The following is a 20,932-nucleotide window of genomic DNA, read 5'->3' on the forward strand; positions in this document are numbered from 1 at the left end:
ATTATTAAAATGTTGCTAAGGATACAATTCTAATTTTTATACTAACATTTTCTAACATGGAATTAATATTAATTCTAATAAAAGATTACTAGGAACTGATATTAATTTTAATGAGATAAATAGCTAAGAGAAGGAACTATGGAATCTTGATTCTAAAATCAGGCCTTGGGTAATTTTTGGGTCAGATAATTTGGGCAACAGTAGAGTGTAAGCACAATGCTTTTTCTTTCTTGATTACAATTAACATCATCTGGTGTCTTTAAAATTGTATATATTCAAGCTTTATTATAGTTTTCTTTAATCAGCAAATGTGTATATGTCTTAGAGTCTACTGTTAAAACTAGTCTTGAAGAATCACCACTTTAAAAGAAGTAGCAACTGCTAGAATCTGAATGAAGTAGGACAATTACCATCCTGTGAAGCACCACAAGTGGAGGGAGATACAGGTGAGTGCTAAGGTGCCTTGGGAAGAAGATGTTGATGTTGATGAGTCTAGGTGCTTTTGAGTGTAGGTGTTTGGCCTAAGGACACTGGGAGACTTGTGACACAATTATGTTCCATCTAAGGAAGACTAAGTACTTCCACACACCCATGTTCCTCACTCTTCCTCCAGGGAATCATCAAAGGGCAGGCTGAGGCTTGTTTAGCAGGTCTGGGCCTAGATCCAGTAGCCTACGGCCAGCAGATGATCCCGTGTCACCTTTCAGGGCACTGTAATGTCCATGGTATGGATGCTTTCTGCTGTGAAAAAGGACCATTTGCCAATCTCTGAGAACCTTCTGTCTAGTCCAAATTCAAACCTTTGAGGACCAAAATAATATCAAGATTTTGTTTTCTACTATATGAGAAGAACATTTCCCTCTACCTCTTAGATTCAGTGATAGGTGCCTGAAGATTTAACTGACAGAACACAAATTGACAGGAGAAAGGCATACAATTTTTATTTATATCAATATTTATACTTTCACTGTACCTCCATAGAGAAGAACTGAGTACTCAAGAGACTTATTAGATTTAAGATATAATCCTAAAATTCATATGTAACTACAAAAGGCCCAAATAACCAAAGTTTTTTTAAGCCCAAAAACCAAAGGTAGGTACATAATACTACCTGACCTCAAAGTAGTCTACAAAGCTATTGTAAACAAAACAGTGTGGTACTGACCAATGGAATGGAGTAGAGAGCTAGGAAGTAGGTGCATACATTTATATGCAAGTCATATTGACAAAGGTGTTGCTGAGAGTATGCACTGGGGAAAGAGCACCAGGGAAACAAAATAGGCTTTTCAATCCAGTGTTGAAAAAAATCACATGTAGAGTAACAAATCATCTCAAAATTGATTAAAGAATTTAATGCAAAGCCAAAAGCCTTGAAGATAGCAGAAAACATGGAGGGAAATCCATGACATAACAAGTTCTGGCAATGACTTTCTTTTCCAGTTACCTTAAAAGCACAGGTAACAATAACATAACTGAGCTTATACAAAGTAAAAATGCCTCTACCCATCAAAGAAAGTCATCCACTAAGTTGAGACCATTTAGAGCATGTAAGCAAATATATCCTAACTAGGACTATTAATTTGTAGTAAATTTATAAGGCATTCAATTGAGCAGCATGAAAACACCATGAGGAAAAACAGGTTAAAAAACTGAATAGTTACTTCTTAAAGGACTACATTGAAATAGCCAACAGATATGTGAAAAAAAATACGCCAGTAATCATCAAAAAAGAGCATGACAAAACCACGAAGAAATATGACCTTGTATCTGTTAGAATGGCTATGATCTTAAAAGTAAATGTAAATGTTGATTAGGATTGAGAAATAAGAGAACCATAACATACCCTTGGTGAGAAAGTCAGCATAGCCTTCCTGGGAAGCAGTTTATGTTTCAGTTAACTATCTATGTGCCATAGCTTTAAACAAAGTAAAGTAAAATCAACATATAGAAGAGATCCTCATATTCCAATATCTAGTGCAATGCTTTTCACACTAGTTAGAAGATGATGAGTAACCCCACTGTTTACCAGCTGATGAATGACTAAAGAAAATGTTAAATACACACAGTGCAATACTCCTCAGTAAATAAATAGAGGAAGATGCTGTGATTTGTGATAACATGGAAAATTTTGTATGAAATGGTTTAATCATGCACAGAGAAGCCACATTGCCTCAGTCATGTTCAACATAAAAATGCTAATTTCAGGAACAGGGAATATAACTATGGTAACCTTGGAGATATGTAGGGCTATTGGGAAAGGAGGACTGGGTGAAATTGAGGAATGTGAAGTTGTGGTTAAGCAGTAGAGTATTTTAAATACATGCAAATGATAGGCCAAAATGAAGAGATGAGAAGAGGCTAATTGGCTCAGGTTAGGGGCAAGGAGGAAAGCAACGGTAGGAGAATGAACTATGAGGGCTGATGTGTATGGAGTCATGTTTATATGATGGCATGCTCTAAGACAGATTGTCGTGATGTTTTTACAACCCTGGATGTACTTAAATACTTATATTTTTAAACTCTAAGTGGGTGAATTATATGATACATGAGTCATAAGCTGCTTTAGAAAGAAGGAACACCAAAATGAAAGGAAAATCCTTTAATAGCTGCTTGGGATTTGAAGGTCTAACATGGTGAAGAGAAGAAGAGAACATATGTCATCTTGCCTCTGTGACCCCAATGATAAGGGTTGCTATCAGTGCCTTCACCAGGAGAATGGGAGTTTGTGACACCTCACAAAGGAAAATTTATAAACTGCATTTAGACCAATAAAGGGAGGTCAGAGAACTCTGTGTTTGTGTTTGTGTGTGTGTGTGTGTGTGTGTGTGTGTCTGTGTTATTATTGTTGTTGTTGACTCTTAACTGCTCCTGTAGCAGCAGATCTCACTCACTTCCACAGCCTTTCCCACTCTCCTTCTCGTCTATATAATTTAAAGCAGATTTTTATTTTTAAAAGACATATAAAGCTCAATCTGAAATTTCTCGTGGAATCTGATCTTCATCCACCCATCCATTTATTTATCATTTCCGTTCCTTGCTTTTGTGAGAACACTTTGCTTTGTTTGTTAGGAAACTACCAGCTACAACCCAGTGGAGAGGAGAGGGTGGAGTACAGCACAGGAGCCACAGAAATGCAAAAGCCCCAAAGAATTCTAGGATCCACCTAAGTTTAAAGCAGCAAGAAAGCATCCAACGAAACCTCTCATCCTATAGTTTTATAAACTGAAGTTAGGAATGTTACTCAAAGTCCCAGATCTAGTCTGGAGCAGAGCCAGAACCTTAATTCAAATCTCGGACATCACAGCCTGGAGGTCCCAAAGCCCAGAAACAGGAAGCTGAGGGGTTCCTGTCCAAAAGAGGAGGTGGCAGGAAATTTGAGACTGTCGGGTTTGTGACAGATGGGTAAGGTGGGGTTTGTTTTGGTTCTGGGGTGGAGTGGATTTTCTGGGCATTTGGAATGGTAAGGAGGGAGAAAAGAATAGTGCAACTGCCTGTCCTGCTATGGCGTCGTTCGGAAGAGCAGAAATGCTTTAGTTTCACTGCTGTGTGAATGGGGTTTGCAGGTGTGAAGGTAGGAATTTGGAGAATTCTTCACAAGAACAATAAGAATAATGTATAAAGTAGAATCCAAAGGCTGCCTTGATACCATTACATGTAATAGAGTTTTTGAAAACTCAGAAGTACAGGGGAATCACTTTTCACAAGGTAACCATATATGTTTTGCTCGTCAACAAAATGGTACCAGCTCCTTCTGAAGTCCATTTTTCTGTCCTCTGATGTTGAAGTCCTAGAATGTGTGCTTTTAATGTGTGTTTCCACTCAAGATTGTGAGATTCATCTTCACTGAGTAGTTTTTCTAATCTCAGTGGTTTGTGGTATACATTTTTAGAATTATATTGTGATTAACTTGGCAACAACTCTGCCAATGAAAATTTGGTGGGAGGTTTTCAGATGGGATTATAAGAATGAATGCTCATATGGGGTCTCAAGCCCCTTCAAGCTCTTTCAGCCCTTTCTCAGATTCCTTCAACGGGGGTCCCGTTCTCAGTTCAGTGGTTTCCTGTTGGCATTTGCCTATGTATTTGCTGTATTCTGGCTGTGTCTCTCGGGAGAGATCTACATCCGGTTCCTGTCAGCCTGCATTTCTTTGCTTCATCCATCTTATCTAGTTTGGTGGCTGTATATGTATGGGCCACATGTGGGGCAGGCTCTGAATGGGTGTTCCTTCAATCTCTGTTCTAAACTTGCCTCCCTATCCCCTCCGAAGGGTATTCTTGTTCCCCCTTTAAAGAAGGAGTGAAGCATTCGCATTTTGGTCATCCTTCTTGAGTTTCATGTGTTCTGTACATTTAAGGTAATTCGAGCATTTGGGCTAATATACACTTATCAATGAGTGCATATCATGTTCGTTTTTCTGTGATTGGGTTACCTCACTCAGGATGATATTTTCCAGTTCCATCCATTTGCCTATAAATTTCATAAAGATGGAGAAAATACAAAAAAAAAGAAGTACACATGGATATACACTACACATGAATACACACAAATTCACAGGTAGAGATACACATGAATACACACATGGGCAGATATAAGAATGTACCCATTGATATAAATATGGACACAGATATGATTATATGCATGGAAGAATATGTATGTGGATACATACATGGATGCAAACAAGTATGCACTTATGGATACAAACACAGATATACACATGAATTTTGTAACAACTCACAGAAGATAAAATTTTTATGCTTGTTCAAAAATGTCAAGTTAGCTATTCTACCCAGTGAATACTTTGATATACATTCAATAAAAATGAGAAATATATTTCTTTCCTATTACATTTCCTGATGGTGTTCACTGAGAATATTTGGAGAAAAATAACCCCAAACATTTTGACTATACTTGTTTTTGGTCAATTTGATAATCAAGCTGGTTGAGTTAATAACATACAACAAGCACATGTCTCTGTAAGGGCATTCCAGAAAGGCTTATGTGAAGGAGGCAGCACCATTCCCATGCTGTCTGTCTGAACTTGGTAGAGGGGAGAAAGCCAGCCAGCCAAACTTTCTCTCTCTGCTTCTTTGCCCACATAATGAGCTATGCCTCTACATTGTGAGAGCAATGGTGGTAAAACCTTTGAAACTATGAGCAAAATAAATCTTTCTTCCTTTAAAAAAAATAAGAATGAATGCTACTACAAACAAACTCATACCTGTTAACAGTCATGGATGTTTGTTGCTATTATGTCTAAAGAGTGAAGTAGCTGTTATGTCGATGTAAGAGCTCAGGTTTCAGAATTTGTTTATACATCCACAGTAGTTCATGAAGAGTCCCTAGCTATGTGCAACCTCCCCAACATATAACATCATTTGACTTTTAAAGTCAATATGTCAAAATGTGTAGTTCCAACATCATTTCACCCTAATTTTCACATCTTAGTCAATTTGAAGATCATTGACACATACTTCAAAATTAATTCTTCCAGTGTACAGATATGACACATCTTTTTATTTCTTAAGAATATCATCATTACCAATATCATATCTTTTACTAAATTTACTAAGCTTATTTATACCACGTAATGGAATCTTTATTTTTATTTGTGTTGAATGAATACAAAATACAAATACAAATAAATACTAAACTAATCAAAATCAAATCTTAAATACAGTTACATATACACACATATTTGCATATGCATATATACATTCACTTTCACATTCATACAGGCACACACGCGCACACACACACACACACACACACACACACACACATATATATATATATATATATATATATATTTGCATTCACATAACCTCTATCCATAAAACTGACCGATTTCCTAGGAACCCCAAGATGTTCCATCACATCAGGACTTCTACTTAGAACTCGCCAAAAGCGTTATCAGGTGTCTAACAAACTGTATGTTCTCCTGATATTGCATTTTGTAACTCTGCCTGGTAAAATTCCCAGTCCTTATCCCCCTGCCGCCTCAGTGCAGGTTGTCAGCTTTATTCTTTGCATCATTCATCTACTCAGGCATATGCGCTTTAGCGACTGCCTGCATAGGTATTTTGTATTCAGGTATGATCACTGCTAAAATTCGTTTCATTTGTTTAATGGAGAGTCAGCCATTTGTCTGGATACAGTATCCCCCCCCCCAACCCCCGGCATCTAAAAAGATCTGTGTTTCTTTGTCCCCAGCCAGAGTTGTCCACAGTAGAAAAGCCAGAGCTTTTCTTCCGCTCACACTCACAAATCCTGCCATGCTAAAATGTATTTTGCCTGGCATTCCTGAGGCTGCAGAGCGGAAGACACCACCAACACTGCCCACCCCTGCCCACATCCCTGGCCCAAGAGGAAACTGTATAAGGCTTCTGGGCTCCCGTGGGGGAGGGCCCAGGAGCGGCAGGACCCCTGCCTGAGACACTGCCGGAACCTGAGGGAAACAGACCGGATAAACAGTTCTCTGCACCCAAATCCCGTGGGAGGGAGAGCTAAACCTCCAGAGAGGCAGACAAGCCTGGGAAACCAGAAGAGACTGCTCTCTGCACACACATCTCGGACGCCAGAGGAAAAAGCCAAAGACCATCTGGAACCCTGGTGCACTGAAGCTCCCGGAAGGGGCGGCACAGGTCTTCCTGGTTGCTGCCACTGCAGAGAGCCCGTGGGCAGCACCCCACGAGCGAACTTGAGCCTCGGGACCACAGGTAAGACCAACTTGTCTGCTGCAAGAGAGCTGCCTGGTGAGATCAGGACACACAGAGGCAGAGTTCACCTAGGACCGGGCACGTCCTGTGTTTGCCGGAGGTCCCACGCCCGCGGATCCCAGCCGGCAGCAGCTCTCTGCTCCCAGACCCCTTGGGAAAGAGGCCTCACCGCCTGGTCAGGTGGGCACTCCTGAGGCTGCAGAGCGGAAGACACCACCAACACTGCCCACCCCTGCCCACATCCCTGGCCCAAGAGGAAACTGTATAAGGCCTCTGGGCTCGCGTGGGGGAGGGCCCAGGAGCGGCAGGACCCCTGCCTGAGACACCGCCTGAACCTGAAGGAAACAGACCAGATAAACAGTTCTCTGCACCCAAATCCCGTGGGAGGGAGAGCTAAACCTTCAGAGAGGCAGACAAGCCTGGGAAACCAGAAGAGACTGCTCTCTGCGCACACATCTCAGACGCCAGAGGAAAACACCAAAGGCCACCTGGAACCCTGGTGCACTGAAGCTCCCGGAAGGGGCGGCACAGGTCTTCCTGGTTGCTGCCGCTGCAGAGAGCCCGTGGGCAGCACCCCACGAGCGAACTTGAGCCTCGGGACCACAGGTAAGACCAACTTTTCTGCTGCAAGAAAGCTGCCTGGTGAACTCAAGACACAGGCCCACAGGAACAGCTGAAGACCTGTAGAGAGGAAAAACTACACGCCCTAAAACAGAACACTCTGTCCCCATAACTGACTGAAAGAGAGGAAAACAGGTCTACAGCACTCCTGACACACAGGCTTATAGGACAGTCTAGCCACTGTCAGAAATAGCAGAACAAAGTAACACTAGAGATAATCTGATGGCAAGAGGCAAGCGCAGGAACACAAGCAACAGAAACCAAGACTACATGCCATCATCGGAGTCCAATTCTCCCACCAAAACAAACATGGAATATCCAAACACACAAGAAAAGCAAGATCTAGTTTCAAAATCATATTTGATCATGATGCTGGAGGACTTCAAGAAAGACGTGAAGAACTCCCTTAGGGAAACACAGGAAAACATTAATAAACAAGTAGAAGCCTACAGAGAGGAATCGCAAAAATCCCTGAAAGAATTCCAGGAAAACACAATCAAACAGTTGAAGGAATTAAAAATGGAAATAGAAGCAATCAAGAAAGAACACATGGAAACAACCCTGGATATAGAAAACCAAAAGAAGAGACAAGGAGCTGTAGATACAAGCTTCACCAACAGAATACAAGAGATGGAAGAGAGAATCTCAGGAGCAGAAGATTCCATAGAAATCATTGACTCAACTGTCAAAGATAATGTAAAGCGGAAAAAGCTACTGGTCCAAAATAAACAGGAAATCCAGGACTCAATGAGAAGATCAAACCTAAGGATAAAAGGTATAGAAGAGAGTGAAGACTCCCAGCTCAAAGGACCAGTAAATATATTCAACAAAATCATAGAAGAAAACTTCCCTAACCTAAGAAAAGAGATACCATAGGCATACAAGAAGCCTACAGAACTCCAAATAGATTGGACCAGAAAAGAAACACCTCCCGTCACATAATAGTCAAAACACCAAACGCACAAAATAAAGAAAGAATATTAAAAGCAGTAAGGGAAAAAGGTCAAGTAACATATAAAGGCAGACCTATCAGAATCACACCAGACTTCTCGCCAGAAACTATGAAGGCCAGAAGATCCTGGACTGATGTCATACAGACCCTAAGAGAACACAAATGCCAGCCCAGGTTACTGTATCCTGCAAAACTCTCAATTAACATTGATGGAGAAACCAAGATATTCCATGACAAAACCAAATTTACACAATATCTTTCTACAAATCCAGCACTACAAAGGATAATAAATGGTAAAGTCCAACATAAGGAGGCAAGCTATACCCTAGAAGAAGCAAGAAACTGATCGTCTTGGCAACAAAACAAAGAGAATGAAAGCACACAAACATAACCTCACATCCAAATATGAATATAACAGGAAGCAATAATCACTATTCCTTAATATCTCTCAACATCAATGGCCTCAACTCCCCAATAAAAAGACATAGATTAACAAACTGGATACGCAATGAGGACCCTGCATTCTGCTGCCTACAGGAAACACACCTCAGAGACAAAGACAGACACTACCTCAGAGTGAAAGGCTGGAAAACAATTTTCCAAGCAAATGGTCAGAAGAAGCAAGCTGGAGTAGCCATTCTAATATCAAATAAAATCAATTTTCAACTAAAAGTCATCAAAAAAGATAAGGAAGGACACTTCATATTCATCAAAGGAAAAATCCATCAAGATGAACTCTCAATCCTAAATATCTATGCCCCAAATACAAGGGCACTTACATATGTAAAAGAAACCTTACTAAAGCTCAAAACACACATTGCACCTCACACAATAATAGTGGGAGATTTCAACACCCCACTCTCATCAATGGACAGATCATGGAAACAGAAATTAAACAGAGATGTAGACAGACTAAGAGAAGTCATGAGTCAAATGGACTTAACAGATATTTATAGAACATTCTATCCTAAAGCAAAAGGATATACCTTCTTCTCAGCTCCTCATGGTACTTTCTCCAAAATTGACCATATAATTGGTCAAAAAACGGGCCTCAACAGGTACAGAAAGGTAGAAATAATCTCATGCGTGCTATCGGACCACCACGGCCTAAAACTGGTCTTCAATAAAAATCAAGGAAGAATGCCCACATATACTTGGAAATTGAACAATGCTCTACTCAATGATAACCTGGTCAAGGAAGAAATAAAGAAAGAAATTAAAAACTTTTTAGAATTTAATGAAAATAAAGGTACAACATACCCAAATTTATGGGACACAATGAAAGCTGTGCTAAGAGGAAAACTCATAGCGCTAAGTGCCTGCAGAAAGAAACAGGAAAGAGCATATGTCATCAGCTTGACAGCACACCTAAAAGCTCTAGAACAAAAAGAAGCAAATACACCCAGGAGGAGTAGAAGGCAGGAAATAATCAAACTCAGAGTGGAAATCAACCAAGTAGAAAGAAAAAGGACCATAGAAAGAATCAACAGAACCAAAAGTTGGTTCTTTGAGAAAATCAAAAAGATAGATAAACCCTTAGCCAGACTAACGAGAGGACACAGAGAGTGCATCCAAATTAACAAAACCAGAATTGAAAAGGGAGACATAACAACAGATTCAGAGGAAATTCAAAAAATCATCAGATCTTAGTATAAAAACCTCTATTCAACAAAACTTGAAAATCTTCAGGAAATGGACAATTTCCTAGACAGATACCAGGTACCGAAGTTAAATCAGGAACAGATAAACCAGTTAAACAACCCCATAACTCCTAAGGAAATAGAAGCAGTCATTAAAGGTCTCCCAACCAAAAAGAGCCCAGGTCCAGACGGGTTTAGTGCAGAATTCTATGAAACCTTCATAGAAGACCTCATACCAATATTATCCAAACTATTCCACAAAATTGAAACAGATGGAGCACTACCGAATTCCTTCTATGAAGCCACAATTACTCTTATACCTAAACCACACAAAGACACAACAAAGAAAGAGAACGTCAGACCAATTTCCCTTATGAATATCGACGCAAAAATACTCAACAAAATTCTGGCAAACCGAATCCAAGAGCACATCAAAACAATCATCCACCATGACCAAGTAGGCTTCATCCCAGGCATGCAGGAATGGTTTAATATACGGAAAACCATCAACGTGATCCATTATATAAACAAACTGAAAGAACAAAACCACATGATCATTTCATTAGACGCTGAGAAAGCATTTGACAAAATTCAACACCCCTTCATGATAAAAGTCCTGGAAAGAATAGGAATTCAAGGCCCATACCGGAACATAGTAAATGCCATATACAGCAAACCAGTTGCTAACATTAAACTAAATGGAGAGAAACTTGAAGCAATCCCACTAAAATCAGGGACTAGACAAGGCTGCCCACTCTCTCCCTACTTATTCAATATAGTTCTTGAAGTTCTAGCCAGAGCAATCAGACAACAAAAGGAGGTCAAGGGGATACAGATCGGAAAAGAAGAAGTCAAAATATCACTATTTGCAGATGATATGATAGAATATTTAAGTGATCCCAAAAGTTCCACCAGAGAACTACTAAAGCTGATAGACAACTTCAGCAAAGTGGCTGGGTATAAAATTAACTCAAATAAATCAGTTGCCTTCCTCTATACAAAAGAGAAACAAGCCGAGAAAGAAATTAGGGAAACGACACCCTTCATAATAGACCCAAATAATATAAAGTACCTCGGTGTGACTTTAACAAAGCAAGTAAAAGATCTGTACAATAAGAACTTCAAGACACTGAAGAAGGAAATTGAAGAAGACCTCAGAAGATGGAAAGATCTCCCATACTCATGGATTGGCAGGACTAATATAGTAAAAATGGCCATTTTACCAAAAGCAATCTACAGATTCAAAGCAATCCCCATCAAAATACCAATCCAATTCTTCAAAGAGTTAGACAGAACAATTTGCAAATTCATCTGGAATAACAAAAAACCCAGGATAGCTAAAGCTATCCTCAACAATAAAAGGACTTCAGGGGGAATCACTATCCCTGAACTCAAGCAGTATTACAGAGCAATAGTGATAAAAACTGCATGGTATTGGTACAGAGACAGACAGATAGACCAATGGAATAGAATTGAAGACCCAGAAATGAACCCACACACCTATGGTCACTTGATTTTTGACAAAGGAGCCAAAACCATCAAATCGAAAAAAGATAGCATTTTCAGCAAATGGTGCTGGTTCAACTGGAGGTCAACATGTAGAAGAATGCAGATCGATCCATGCTTATCCCCCTGTACAAAGCTTAAGTCCAAGTGGATCAAGGACCTCCACATCAAACCAGACACACTCAAACTAATAGAAGAAAAACTAGGGAAGCATCTGGAACACATGGGCACTGGAAAAAATTTCCTAAACAAAGCACCAATGGCTTACGCTCTAAGATCAAGAATCGACAAATGGGATCTCATAAAACTGCAAAGCTTCTGTAAGGCAAAGGACACTGTGGTTAGGACAAAACGGCAACCAACAGATTGGGAAAAGATCTTTACCAATCCTACAACAGATAGAGGCCTTATATCCAAAATATACAAAGAACTCAAGAAGTTTGACCGAAGGGAAACAAATAACCCTATTAAAAAATGGGGTTCAGAGCTAAACAAAGAATTCACAGCTGAGGAATGCCAAATGGCTGAGAAACACCTAAAGAAATGTTCAACATCTTTAGTCATAAGGGAAATGCAAATCAAAACAACCCTGAGATTTCACCTCACACCAGTGAGAATGGCTATGATCAAAAACTCAGGGGACAACAGATGCTGGCGAGTATGTGGAGAAAGAGGAACACTCCTCCATTGTTGGTGGGATTGCAAACTGGTACAACCATTCTGGAAATCAGTCTGGAGGATCCTCAGAAAATTGGACATTGAACTGCCTGAGGATCCAGCTATACCTCTCTTGGGCATATACCAAAAGATGCCCCAACATATAAAAAAGACACGTGCTCCACTATGTTCATTGCAGCCTTATTTATAATAGCCAGAAGCTGGAAAGAACCCAGATGCCCTTCAACAGAGGAATGGATACAGAAAATGTGGTACCTCTACACAATGGAATATTACTCAGCTATCAAAAACAACGACTTTATGAAATTCGTAGGCAAATGGTTGGAACTGGAAAACATCATCCTGAGTGAGCTAACCCAATCACAGAAAGACATACATGGTATGCACTCATTGATAAGTGGCTATTAGCCCAAATGCTTGAATTACCCTAGATGCCTAGAACAAATGAAACTCAAGACGGATGATCAAAATGTGAATGCTTCACTCCTTCTTTAAAAGGGGAACAAGAATACCCTTGGCAGGGAAGAGAGAGGCAAATATTAAAACAGAGACTGAAGGAACACCCATTCAGAGCCTGCCCCACATGTGGCCCATACATATACAGCCACCCAATTAGACAAGATGGATGAAGCAAAGAAGTGCAGACCGACAGGAGCCGGATGTAGATCGCTCCTGAGAGACACAGCCAGAATACAGCAAATACAGAGGCGAATGCCAGCAGCAAACCACTGAACTGAGAATAGGACCCCCGTTGAAGGAATCAGAGAAAGAACTGGAAGATCTTGAAGGGGCTCGAGACCCCATATGTACAACAATGCTAAGCAACCAGAGCTTCCAGGAACTAAGCCACTACCTAAAGACTATACATGGACTGACCCTGGACTCTGACCTCATAGGTAGCAATGAATATCCTAGTAAGAGCACCAGTGGAAGCGGAAGCCCTGGGTCCTGCTAAGACTGAACCCCCAGTGAACTAGACTATGGGGGGAGGGCGGCAATGGGGGGAGGGTTGGGAGGGGAAAACCCATAAGGAAGGGGAGGGGGGAGGGGGATGTTTGCTCGGATACCGGGAAAGGGAATAACACTCGAAATGTATATAAGAAATACTCAAGTTAATAAAAAAAAAAAGAAAGAAAAAGAAATGGAAAAAAAAGTATTTTGCCTGACCTTCCAGTGATTCCCTCTCACAAGACTCTTCAAGACCCAGATAAGTACAGATAATTTAATTCAGGCCATAAATGCACTCCTCACAACCAATTCCCTGACTAGACATGAACTACTTCATTGCACTCAGAAGTTATTTTTGAATAACATTTTGCATTTCGGCTCAGTAAGAACAATAGGATCCTTTTGCTTCCTGGACTCAAAATTTAATTGAACAGCTAAGTATACAGAAGTAAGTTTAAAGAAAACAATGATGTGCTTAATAATTAAAATAATTGTGACTGGAGAAATGGTTCGGCCAGAAGACCTAAGTTAGGTTCCTTGGTAGAATCCTAACTACATGGCAGCTCAAAACCATCTATAACACTGGTTTGAGTGGATCTGATGCCTTCTTTGGAATTCTTCAGCCACTGTATACAAGTGGTGAATAGGCATACATGCTGGCAAAGCACCCAAATATGTAAAATAAAAATAATTAAATGATTATATTTCATTTAAACTATGTATAGCTTATAATGAGACTTCATGGAATTTTTTTTCAGAAGTGTTAAGTGGGTACCATCGAAATATGTCAACTAAGCTTTTAAGGCCAAAGGGATCTGTAACTTAAAGTGGTGATTAATTATATTCAAACAGAAGAAATAGTATGAGCCAATAAATTAAACCTAAAACAACAAAATCATAAAGACGTCAGAATTGCTTCTCATGCACGGTCACGTAGGAAGTTGTATCCTCGGAATTCACACTGGCAGAGAGACACTGCTGTGACCATGGTCCTAGGGGCCTACTTACTGCTCAGGTTCTTAGCAGATGATATCATTTTTCACACAACAATGGCTCACAGATGTTTCTACCTAGATTTCACCTAAGAGCCTAGTGAGCCAGGCAATGCAACAAACATTTTGTTTTTCAAACAGGCATTGAAAGAATGAACTATATAACTTTGTGGGTGAATTCATAACTATAAGAGGGTCTACGGGAATTAGAATTATGAAGAACAAGGAACATGTGCCCACGAAAGTCACAGATAGTAAGCACAGTCTGCCAGAAGAGAAAATATGGGTGGCAACCTCCAGAACCTAGGTGCGAATGTCATGTTACCACCATAAATTCTGGATATGGAGCTACAGGATGAAGTGCTTGCCTTCTGTGGTTCCATCCTGCTTGATCAGCTCCCCACTTTTGCCACAGGGACACTTACCCTCCATAGTCATTCACTGCAAACCTGTAACTTGGTTTTGATTTTGCCAAGTACGTACAATTTTTATTTGAGTCTCTCTACAGAGATATCTTTTAGTTGAAATTTGGAAAAATGCTATAAATGGTATTGGGACTTAGAGATTAGAGATGTGGTGAATGTATTTTGCGTCATAGGATGAACACAAGTCTTTTGGGAACCAGGGGCATAGTGTTATACCTGGATATAAAATGTCCTCCAAAACACTCCTAAATTAAAGGCTTAGTCCCTGACCAATGAATTCCAACCATTGAGAGTTGATTGGATCATGAAAGCTGTCATCTAATAAACTGACTTATAGATTGATTAATTCATAATTTAAGCCTATTACTAGGAAGTAATAGGTATTCTTGGAAGGAGGTAGGACCCATTGAAGGCATAGGTCATTGAATCACTATGGGAATGTGTGTCCTATATTTTTTTCTTTTCTTTTATTGGATATTTTCTTTATTTACATTTCCAATGTTATCCCATTTCCTGGTTTCCCCTCCAGAAACCCCCATCCCACGCCCCCTCCTCCTGCTCCTATGAGGGTGCTCCCCGACCCACCCACCCACTCCTACCTCCCTAACCTGATGTTCCCCTATTTTGAAACATCGAGCCTTCACAGGACCAAGGTCCTTTCCTCTCATTGATACCCAACAAGGCCCATCCCTTGTGGCTGAAGCCATCGGTCATTCCATGTGTAATCATTTTTGTTGTTGTTCCAATTTTACTTTATTTTTAACTTTACTGTATATAATTTATTTAAGGCAGGATCTCACTGTGTTGTCAAGAATAACTCCTGCCTGAGAATTTGGAGTGTCGATTATAGATGCATACCACCTTGTTTAGCATAACCAGAGAATTTTATGCTATTAGGTTGGTGGTTTAGTCTCTGGGAGCTCTGGGGAGTCAGGTTCGTTGATATTGTTGTTCTTACTATTGGGTTATAACCCTTCAGCTCCTTCAGTCCTTTCTCTAAAACCTCATTGGGGACCCCATTCTCAGTTCAATGGTTGGGTGTGAGCATCTGCTTCTTTATTTGTCAGGCTCTGGCAGAATCTCTCTGGAGACTCGTATATCAGGTTCCTGTCAGCATGCACTTCTTGGCATCCACAATATTGCCTAGGTTTGGTGACTGTATATGAGATGGATCCCCATGTGGGGAAATCTCTGGATGGCCTTTTCTACAGTGTCTGCTCCACACTTTGTCTCGACATTTCCTCCTCTGAGTATTTTGTTCCCCCTTCTAAGTAGGACTGAAGCATCCACACTTTAGTCTTCCTTCCTCTTGAGCTTCTGTATCTTATGGAATGTTCTCTCTCTCTCTCTCTCTCTCTCTCTCTCTCTCTCTCTCTTTCTCTCCCCCTTCTCCCTCCTCCCCTCCAATCTCCCCCTTCCATCTCTCTCTCTCTCATTGCCTGCCATAGTTAGCTTAGTTCTAGGTGATCAAATTTCTTCTGCTCTGATGTTTCTGTCTTGCAAAGAGCCTGGAAGCAAAAAGGAAATCTGCTGACCTGGGAGAGAACTCTCTAAAGCCAAATAATAATTTGTCCCTTTCAAACATTTTGACAAGCATTTTCTCTAAACAACGAAAGCCAGCTTAGCAAATGGTATATTTTGCTGTCTTTGGGGAGCATCTGTAGTAATACAAGAGTTTACACATTTTAGGGTATATAGGAATGATGAATGAAGAAACTCTTCAGTTGTCTCTTTTGGTCAGTAAAGAAGTTGATCTAATGATGCGTAGTGTCTCCTTGTGTTCTGCAATCCCTTCCATAACACAGATCATTATTTTCTGTTGGGTAGAATAAGACAAAAACAATTTGTTATGAAGGCAGGATTCTCACATAATGCCAAATAGATGAGACTTTTCCTTGGACTTGTTGGAATGTCATCAGTTTCTTCTTTCTCATACTAAGTTAACTTTAGTCACTGATTAGAGAATTTCAGTTGTTTCTGTTTGTCAAATAGCTGGAGATATTGCATACTTGTCAACCTCAGAACCCTAGAGTCTGAGGAAGGGCTTACCAGAGTCTACACATGAGACATAGCTAAGACATTGAAAACTGACTTTTCTATAAGTTTCCTCTCCTCACTGTCGGCCATTTTGTCTAAGGTCTCTCTCTTTGAGCCCTGAGAGTTTCTCACTTCCCAGGTCTCTGCTACATACTTACATGCTCGAGCCCCCCGTCCCCCACTGCCTACCTCTCGAGATTGCTTGTTTCCATTGTTTCTACTAGTCCTCAGGGCTTCATTTCTGTTTCTCCCACCCAATAACTGATCATGTTCCCCTGTTCCCCTCCTTGTCCTGAAAAGCTCTCAGGGAGAACTTTCCCTCGGGATGGAGACCCTCCAACTCCAAAGACCAGACCGAGACACCACAGGATGCAATCAGCAAGAGGATTTGGTTTATTGTTGGGATACACAGGCACAGGCACCTGCGGGCGCTTCAGTCACTCGGGGGACTGGCGCGCCCCACGGAACCAAGGATGGGCTTTTATAGGATTTTGGGGAGCAGAAGCAAGCATACAGAAGCAGATGCATGGTTACAGGGATATAATTGGTGGATTCTAATATGGCAAGGGTTTAGCCCGGGGGCAAGTTTCCTAGCTACCTTCCTGAAACATAACGACTGACTCGGCCCCCCAAGGGTTCAGCCCGGGGGCAAGTTTCTTAGCTACCTTCTTGGAACATAACGACTGACTCGGCCCCCCACCAGGGTGTGGGACCTCTCCCGGGGCTTTTTTTCATTGTCAGGTGCTCAACCGAAGTCGTCCTGTTGCCAGGCCTTCAACCAAACACATCCTGCTTGGCAGCCGCTGTGTACTCAGTGTTCTAACCTTTCCCTGAACCAGTCATCTTAAGTACAGCCTTGCAAAATGGCGTTACTGCTGCTAAGCTGGGGTCTTTCAGTCCCTTTCCCAACCCAGGTCCTTCCCTTCTTCCCCACCTCCTGTGATTGTTTCCTTTTGCCTCTTAAGTGGGATTGAGGCATTCTCACTTGGGCCTTTCAGCTTGTTAACCTTCTTGATTTCTGTGGATTCTATCCTGGGTATTCTGTACTTATTTGGCTAATATCCACTTATTAGTGTTCCATACACATAGCATGCGTGTCCTGACAGACAAGGCATCAAGTAGAGGGATGGAGTTACCATCACACAGTCAAAAAACTCTGACCCAGAATTGTTTATATCTGAAAAGTACTGCAGGGACAAAAATGGAGATGAATCTGAGGAAAATGATATCCAGTGACAGGCCCAAATTGGGATCCAGCTCAAGGGGAGGGCCCAAGACCTGACACTATTACTGATGTTATGGTGTGCTAAAAAACAGGGGCCTATCATAGCTGCCCTCCAAAAAGCTCAATGAGCAGCTGAAGGAGTAAGATGAAGATATTTACAACCAATCAACAGACAGAAACTGGTTACCTCTGTGGTTGAATTATAGAAAAGCTGGCAAAAGCTGAGGAGGAGGGCAACCATTTCCAAGTATTGAAACCTACATTTACCAGGTATGTTGAATTTCTAATCAGGTCTAAAGGATTCCTTTCCTCCTTGGTCTCCCCTAGATGGGGTTATTCAAGGAAGTCTCTCAAAAGTCTAAGAGGCTTATTAAAAGTCTCTGGGCTTATTTTCTTTACTCTTTCAGCTGAGATGTAACAGGATCTATCCTCTTTTCATCATTAGCTACCAGAAATTAACTATGCTCATAACAGTGGCTTCCTAAACTCCCAGGAACATGTAATCACACTCTCTCGTCCTGAAATGTGATGATGAATGGAGATGGGCAACCTAAGACACAGACACAATCATTCCTACATGAAACACATGTTTATTAATGGGGTAAATGGGCAACAAGTGTAGAAAGAAATGGAGTGGCAAAGATTGAGACATCAGCTCTGGCTAGAGCCCTAGAAGAGGCTATTGTGTAATAAGGAATAGAGAGGGTCACAATTATGATCAATAAAAAGGCTGGAGTGGTAAAATTTTTCTCATGCCCACTTAGGAGACAAAAGGGTAGGCTATAGAAGAAGCCTTGGAGTAACAAGGGAATATGTAATGAGGAGATTGATGAGGAGTCAAGGAGTCTTAAGATCCAAATTCACTAGACATAGGCAGAATGAGGGGAAACCTTGGATCAGTGGGAATAGAAGCAGGAGGAAGGCAAGGCTCCATCTAGTAGTCTGGCGTTAAGCAGGTGGTGGTTGCCAGTTCATCCTTACTTCTGTTTATACTTGGGGTCTTGCTGTGCAGTAGGACACTTCTGCTGAGCTGGGTTAGCTGTGCTCTTTGCTGGACATTGTTTTTTGGCCTGAGGAACACATGGATCCTTGGTTTTGGGCACACATGCCTCTTGACATTTGGTAGGAGGTGGCTGACAGGGTTGCTTCACCTGCTGCTGCTGGGCTTGTGGTGTGCACTGTTGCTGATTCTGATGCTGATGGGAAGGCATGTTCCAGGAGCAGGTACGTCTGGAGGAGACCAATGAAGACATAATGAAGACACCATGAGAAAAGTCCCATATATATCCTCCCATCTGCCTCATCAAGGAGTATTTTCCACTAGTATCCAAGGATGATTAACAGCCTCAGCAAATAAACTACTCATCTGCCTTTACTATGATTTTTTTCACCATCTTCCTTCTGTGTTGTTATGAGTATTCCTATCTTCCTTATCTTCCCATAGACCCTGGACTTAAGTAATTTATTCGTCTTACCAAGAATAAATCAAAAGTATTGAGTTCAAGATTTAAAAGCAGCTGAGATGTAACAGGATCTATCCTCTTTTCACCATTAGCTACCAGAAATTAACTATGCTCATAACAGTGGCTTCCTAAATTCCTAGGAACATGTAATCACACTCTCACCTCCTGAAATGTAATGATGAATATAGATGGGCAGCCAAGGACACAGACACAATCATTCCTACATGAAGCACATGTAAGAATTTACAAATTCAAGGTATGGGTCTAGGTAATTGACAGTTAGGTGATGTGATGCAGGTATATGAGGAAGAGAACAAAAGCAGTGTCTGTTTCCAGGAAACAGTGTCAGGGAATACAACCAATGGGTCTAGAGAATAGGTGAACCAGTAACAGAAGTCTGGGTTCTACACTCCACTCCACCCTTAATATGCTAAGGAGAATCACAGGCTCTGGCTGTAGGATAGAAGTTTCAGCCCTTTATGGAGAACCAGGGAACATTATGGCTCAGCATTTTATCAAAAATGATCTTGGTTCAAAGAAAAGATCACCAGCCCAGCAGGCTGAGGGACATGCTCTAGTTATATGTGTCTGGGGGTTCTCTGAGTCCTTCCAGTTCTGATGGATGCTTATGATTTTCTTTGCACTTCTCACCTTATAAATTATAAATGGTAGGCATACACCCCGGAAAGCAGACCAGTAGGATAAGAAAACTAAGCTATGGGTTGTCTTAGTATGAAACACCACATTCAACATGCATATTAGATCTAAGACCAAAGCTTTATGCTTGCTGGCAGGGACCAACAACAGATGAGAACATGAAGATGCTTTACAGAAGACCCAGAGTTACAACAAAATGCCACAGCTCTATGTGCGCCAGTTCCAATGAGAAGATCCATCATGCTGAGTGATCAAACCTCAAATCAGGAAATAAGTCACATCTACCCTTGGTGCACAGTGAAGATAGTGTTTCCTAGGTGATAATTACTGTGTCGTTTCCATAATTGCCATGAGGCTAAGTCACCTTTCTAGTTACCCAAGAACAGGAGAGGAGCTTGGCCTAGAGGCTCAAGGGATACAAAGGAGGAGAGAAGCAAGACTGAGACATCCCTACTTACCAAAGGCTGTGAGCTGTAACCAGTTGAGAAGGCTGAGAACAGATCCATATGCAGCCATTCCTGGAACCCTTATAAGAGCCCCCAACCTGCCCCAGGCCCTTGGTGTGGCCCTGATAATCACCACTCAAGCAATTCCTCACCCACTTTTCCCACCTGCACTTCCTACGGGGACTTGATTTACTGGCCTGTTTTGATAAAAACCACCCACCTGATGTTTCCAACACTCTGGGTCCCAGTAGAAGAGTTAACTTTACTGATTAAGATGTTGACTTGAACAGAAAGATTCATGACTTTTAAATGTGTGTGTGTGTGTGTGTGTGTGTGTGTGTGTGTGTGTGTGTGTGTGTGTGTATCCCTAGGACTGGAGTTATAGAGAGTTCTGAGCCACTATGTGGGTGCCAGGAACAGATCCTGAGTCATTTGAAATAACAGTCTGTTAACAACCCAACTATCTCACCACACAGGATTGTTTGAAGGCTGAAATAAATATTGAGGAGGAAGTGGGGAAAGAGATGAGATTTGGGGCAATTGTGACAAAAAATATGAATATCTCCTTCTCTACTACTTGCTACTGTTTGTAGAGAATCCTCTTGCCAAGACATGAGGTGATTATT

At 41.1% G+C, this 20,932-nt stretch overlaps 1 protein-coding gene across 1 annotated transcript; it reads right to left on the bottom strand.

Annotated features, from left to right (window-relative positions):
- Window positions 1-18,312: 18,312 nt before the first annotated feature.
- Window positions 18,313-18,972, bottom strand: Sprr4 (small proline-rich protein 4). Its single transcript, NM_001416405.1, has one exon. The coding sequence runs from the start codon at window positions 18,949-18,951 to the stop codon at window positions 18,718-18,720; it is 234 nt and encodes a 77-aa protein (NP_001403334.1). The 5' UTR covers window positions 18,952-18,972; the 3' UTR covers window positions 18,313-18,717.
- Between the last annotated feature and the right edge of the window lie 1,960 nt (window positions 18,973-20,932).

This window comes from Rattus norvegicus, chromosome 2 (assembly GCF_036323735.1).
Source record: "Rattus norvegicus strain BN/NHsdMcwi chromosome 2, GRCr8, whole genome shotgun sequence".
In the NCBI taxonomy this organism is placed as follows: domain Eukaryota; kingdom Metazoa; phylum Chordata; class Mammalia; order Rodentia; family Muridae; genus Rattus; species Rattus norvegicus.

What these genes read in the sequence shown, in the direction of transcription:
- Sprr4 (NM_001416405.1), bottom strand. Translation starts at nt 18,951, where the DNA reads ATGCCTTCCCATCAGCATCAGAATCAGCAACAGTGCACACCACAAGCC.